Source organism: Arachis ipaensis, chromosome B08 (assembly GCF_000816755.2).
Source record: "Arachis ipaensis cultivar K30076 chromosome B08, Araip1.1, whole genome shotgun sequence".
In the NCBI taxonomy this organism is placed as follows: Eukaryota; Viridiplantae; Streptophyta; class Magnoliopsida; order Fabales; family Fabaceae; genus Arachis; species Arachis ipaensis.
Window position 1 is genome coordinate 121833533 of NC_029792.2, and position 6006 is coordinate 121839538.

The 6006-nt window shown below is 31.6% G+C and overlaps 1 protein-coding gene across 1 annotated transcript; it reads left to right on the forward strand.

Moving 5' to 3' along the window:
- LOC107614161 (superoxide dismutase [Fe], chloroplastic) lies at positions 327-3480 on the forward strand (the record flags this gene model as incomplete). Its single annotated transcript, XM_021109925.1, is given in 9 exon segments — positions 327-352; positions 520-569; positions 945-1019; positions 2038-2226; positions 2303-2477; positions 2617-2738; positions 2847-2873; positions 2976-2999; positions 3090-3480. Coding segments are annotated over 9 exon segments (895 nt in total), but the record flags the coding sequence as incomplete, so codon positions are not given.

Below are 6006 nucleotides of genomic sequence, written 5' to 3' on the forward strand. Positions count from 1 at the left end.
ATTTGGTTTTCTCTGATTCAACTTTCTTATCCAATGGCCCCAATTCCCTAATCTTTCTGCTGCAACCTTTGAACTCCTCTCCTCTGCGCTTCTGTCCCTCACTGTGACTCTCGGTATGGATTTTATTTGTTCGTCGATTTCGAAATAGAACCTTAATTTGCTTGTGTGTGAATGCAGCTAATTAACATTTCTTTCTGTTTTGCTTGTCATTTGAGCCTTAATTTGTTCACTGTGTAATGTTCTTGCTATGTTTAAATCTATGCAGAAGCAATAATGCTCTTGCCACTGCCATCAACCACAACTCCTACTTCTTCCTTATCATCTTCGCCTTTTCTTTCCCACCATCCAAATGGTTCCACTTCCTCTCTCTCTCTTGATTAGCTTCTGGAAGTTAATTTTGATACACTGATAGTATGAAATAGGTTTACATTGGCCGTGAGAATGGTCATCCAAAAGAATGAATGTGATTGGACGCAGTGTCTGTGCATACAAATTGAGCTCTTATTTTCCAATATGCAGGGTTAAAAAGTTCAAGCATTTCTGGTGCTTCCAAATTATCAAACAAAGAGGTATGGTTTTTTTTTTTTGTTGTGTGTGTGTGTGTCCATGGACCATTAAACCATTTAAGCATTTGCTTCGTCTATGTAATAATGCAAAATTGTTAAATACTACTTTTGTAAGAACAGTAACAAAATGGATATTGGTACTTTGTTTCATCAGTTGGAGAATAACTCCACTCTAAAAGTATGTATGTCTACACTCTAAATCTTTTACCTACAACCCTTTTTTCATATTCTTCTATGTTTCATTTCCCTGCCAGTAGCCAGCTCCAACTAGTAGGATAAGGCTCTTTTCTTGTCGACTAGTTGTTTGGTTATACATTTATTTTAATATTGAATAAGCAACTTTTTTCCGTTTTTAAGAAAAAGTGTTGAACATTGCAGAGAAGATTCATAAGGAAACTTGGACTTGCTAAAATCTCTGCAACATTTGAGTTGAAACCACCACCATATCCATTGGTAAGATTTGAAGTTATTCCGTTATTATATTTTCCTAAATTAGCATCAATCAAGCTGCCTAATTTTCACTGGCATTTACTTTTCTAAGAAACAAGCCAATGGTAAAAAACTATATTTGGCCTGGCCTGGTCTGGCGTCTAGTCATTCATCAGCGAAGAATATTGAACATGAAATATTGGACAACAAAGGCATCTCAGTTAGATTTATTGCGTCCGCTACAAAGTCTTGTAACTTAAGCGGAACTCTAAATAAGGAAACTAGTGAGTTTTATAAGGTTCTAATATTTCCTGGTGATTTAATCTTGGGGGGCTATTCTTACACATTCAAATATTTTTCTTGACCTAGTCTGAATTTGATTAATTCCCGGGATTTCTACTCAACTAGTATTGTACTACTCAGAAGATGTTGAGCATATTATGAAATATGAACTTCAAATCCTCATTGGAATTTTCGCTAGGATGATTTGATTTGACAGTTATTTCCATTTTCTGTTCTCTTTTGTTATTCCTCCTTTCCAGAGCTTTGCTCATGTGGTCCACTAGGATATTTCTTTTGTTTTCACAATTGATTTCCCTTTTTTAAGTTCTTCCTTTCACACAACGATAGAATACTTAGTGTCAAAAGAGTTAGTTCAATATAAATAAGGAGAAGACAATATTAGTTAGTTAGATATTGAGGCATGGAGAGATAGAGTAGCTTTCAGACTTCCTAAGGATAAACACGACATTCTAGTGCTCTCAAGTCCCAAGTCACATTATTCAAGAACATCATCGGTAAAGAGTGCAACTTCTTCACTTTCCTTTCATTTTCTTTTCATCTATTCACCAGTTCTGGCACATTCTTGCCACTCTATACTCATAAATGGGCAACTCTGTATGTCTTTTACATTGGATTGTGCAATTGTGGGCCTCCTATAAATATTTCATGGTCTAACCATATTTCTTTTACTTGTGACATTTTGATTTATATTTTGGATTGATAATATATATCTTTCATCAATTGTAATGAACATTGTCAGAATGCTTTGGAGCCCATTATGAGCCAGGAGACGCTTGAGTACCATTGGGGGAAGCACCACAGGACTTACGTAGAAAATCTGAACAAGCAAATTGTTGGAACGGATTTAGATGGGCTATCGCTCGAGGAAGTTATAGTTAATTCGTACAACAGGGGTGATTTACTCCCTGCTTTCAACAATGCGGCACAGGCATGCATGCTTCACGCTACAATGTCCTTCTCAGGTTTCTGAACCATGCTTTGTAATCTTGTTCTACTTGTTGCAGGTGTGGAATCATGATTTCTTCTGGGAGTCCATGAAACCTCGCGGTGGTGGTGAAAAACCATCAGAGGATCTTCTAAAACTGATTGATCGAGACTTTGGTTCTTTCGAAGGATTTGTTAATGAGTTCAAGACTGCTGCTCAAACACAGTTTGGTTCAGGATGGGTTTGGTTTGCATGTGAGTAACTATCCTTCTCACAGTCTCACCACAGTTTCCCATTTTCGGGATTCATTTCCATTTCTGCTTTTTGTGGTATATCCAACTTATCAAGCACCCTTTTCCCTTGCTTTCCATATTTTTGTTTATGATATTATAGACAAAGACAGCAGACTTGATGTTGGAAATGCGGTAAATCCTCTTCGATCCGATGAGGATAAAAAGCTAGTCGTGGTGAAGAGTCCCAATGCCGTGAACCCCCTTATTTGGGGCTATTATTATGTATGTAATAAGGTTTACAGACTACTTAGGATTCTTTTGTAATCTTTTTTCTCGAGACATTACTTTGAGCAAATCCTGATGAGATTACATTATTTTAATTTCTTGCAGCCGCTTCTTACCATCGATGTTTGGGAGGTATTGTTCAGATTTGTTTTTGTTCTTGATTTGAATTGAGGAAACAATTTGCACATGCATATCTTCTGAGTTCTGACTCTCTAATGTTCCTTCTTTGTTCAGCATGCTTACTACATTGATTTTCAGGTAACATGTTTGCTTCAAAGCATTCAATTGAAAAACTGAGCCTTGTTCCATGCTAAATGTAATGATGACTGGCTTGTGTTATCCTTGCAGAGTCGGCGACCTGATTATATATCGATGTTCATGGACAAACTTGTTTCTTGGGAAATGGTTAACTCAAGATTCGAAAAAGCCAAGGCCGTAGTCGAACAGATGGAGCGAGAGGACGAGAGGAAAAGAAAACTGGAAGAACAGAGATTCAGAACCGATGAAGCTCCGGCCAATGCAATATTTCCTGATACTGATGCTGCTGCTGAATGAGAGAGCTTAAAATGGCGTATATACTATTACTGTATCAATCTAGGTGAGGTAGAGGTTTTGAGCTGCAAATTTTGGTAATGATTAATAGTGTATAATAGTTAATGGTTACATATTCATTAATGATACTAGCGTTTGCATGATCCTGTTGGAGTGTTTTTTTTTTAATATATTGATTTAATTTAGTTTATTAAAAAATAAAGTAAGTTCTGGCTGTTTTTTTTTTATCTCCCTAGCATTACCCTTATATTATTAAGTTATTAATAACAAGAATGCATGGTACTTGTCTTAATAATTTAGGAAGGTTATCAGGTGTATCGAGAACACCGGTGTTCCAGTTATTTTAACCATTGATTTCAATTAATATATATTATATATATTTCTTATAACTCAGATCAACAGTTAAAATAATTGAAATATCGGTGTTCTTGGTATACTTAAAACTCTTCCTATAGTATAATCCTAACGAGTTGGTAGGTATGACATCACTGGTCATTTGTTAGGAGGCACAGCATTATGTAAATGCATATGTTGTAACCATGCAGTGTGAACAAACAAGTTCACATCTAACCTACATCTATATTAATAATATATCTATATCCAGAGATAGATAAATTTAATTAAGTATTNCTTAATCTTTAAATCCTAAATTCTAAATTTTAAAACAAATTAGTAATCGAACCAATCAAACTATTGAGTTACCGAATTATTTTATTTTATTTTTTTAATTCTGTTTTTCTTCGTTAACAAATACTTTTAAGATGGGTTGCAAACTAAATGAAAAAAGGCCGGCTCAACTTGTGTTTTGCATACCAATTTTATATAAGAGGGAATAAACTTCTAAAGAAAGTTTTATTTGTTTATCTATTTATTAAAAAATATAGAAAAATAATTTTTAATTAGTTAATATTATTCAATTTTAAGATTTAGGATTATAATTTAGAATTTAGGATTAAGCGTCTAAAATTTAATATAAACAAAATAATTTTAAAAAATTAATTGATGTTGGTTTAAAAAAATTATATATATTTATCTAGCATTACTCTTATTTATTTTATTGGTGATCACTTTTAAGAATGTCCAAGGTTCAAAACTTTCGCATCAAGACATGATCCCATATGAATTCTTATTCTAAACTATAAAGTAACGCGTATTATTATTTATTTTCAAAGTAACGTGTATATGGGGCTAATAAACAAATCTTCCATAAGACCATTTTCTCGGAAAAAAAAAAAAATTCCTTTGCAATTACCTTGAAAATGTTTTAGCATACTGAGACAATGACATGTTTATTTTTTGTTTCTTAAACCAACCACGTAATTTGCTGAAACCTTCCTTGTTCCCTCAATTTCAATTTTATAATAATATTGAAACGCTATTTACCTTCCCTCATAATAATGAAGTTTCATAAGCTTCTTATAGAAGCTTCTATTTCTATGACCTATATATGTATGTGTTTATGATGATCAATTAATTCGTACAACATGGGTACTAAGCAAAAATGTTCACCAATCATTATCCAATTTCAGAAGAAATTGAGATCAATATTACACTATTTAAGGAGAATGCATTATTCTTCTTCATCAAGTGTATCAAAGCAAAGATGGTGGAGGTTGTTCAATAATAATACAATGAGCTTCAAAAGCTTCATTGAAGATGAACAAATCAAAAGTGATCGCATGGAAAAGTATAGAACAACAATAATTAGCTATGCTTCTGAAGATGATGACGATGATATTAATCAAAGGGCAGAGGTTTTTATTGCTAATTTTCGTCGCCAGCTTAGTTTGGAAAGAAGAGTTTGTTATTGGGAGCCAAAATTTTAATTTGCATGAGATAATAGTTCTGAGGGTGATTAATTATTAATTAGAAAAAAAAATTGGATTGCTTAAGTTCAATTAGTGGTAATATTAGTGTTTTCCAAGTATATATATTTGATGTATAATAATAAGGTGTAATTATTCTCTCTGTACTTATAGTTTTATTGAATTTTTAATTAGATTTTTTATAATTTTTTTATTGAATTTTTATACCATATCAGATTTTGTAATTAAGTTAAAATGTTAAAATTAATGGAATATTTTGTTAAATAAAATAAATATGTCTAATACTTGATTAAATATTATCTATAGTTTAACAGTATGATATAGGGACTTAATTAAAAAGAAAAAAAGTATATGAATCTAATTAAAAATTCGGTAAAATTATAAGAACCGACGCAGTAATTAAACCTAATAATAATCATAATGTAATGTGTTCAATGGAAATAGATTCTTTCAATTTTTTTTTCAATTATTTGATAAAATGTGATCTCTTACTTTATATTCTTTAAGTCGAACAAAAAAAAATATATGAGATAGATATTAAATAGTTAAAAATTACTCTTTACAAAATAATTAAAAAAATTTAAAAAAATCTACTCCCCAATAATTATTGTGTACGGAAATATGACAAGTTTATTTTCTTATTTGAACTTCTCTTTTTAATTAAAAATGTTTGGGGAAAAAAACATAAAGCAATGTTTATTTTCTTCCTTCTTGTTAAAGAAATAAAAATTAACCACTCACTTTCTTCGTTGTATTCTTGTTTTTCTGTTTTAAAATTGTTAAATAATTGTTTTTTTATTGACATGATTAAATGTCTCTTTTTTATATATATCACCAAATAAATTATTCAATCACTCCTCTCTTACTTAATTACAAAGTCAATTTTT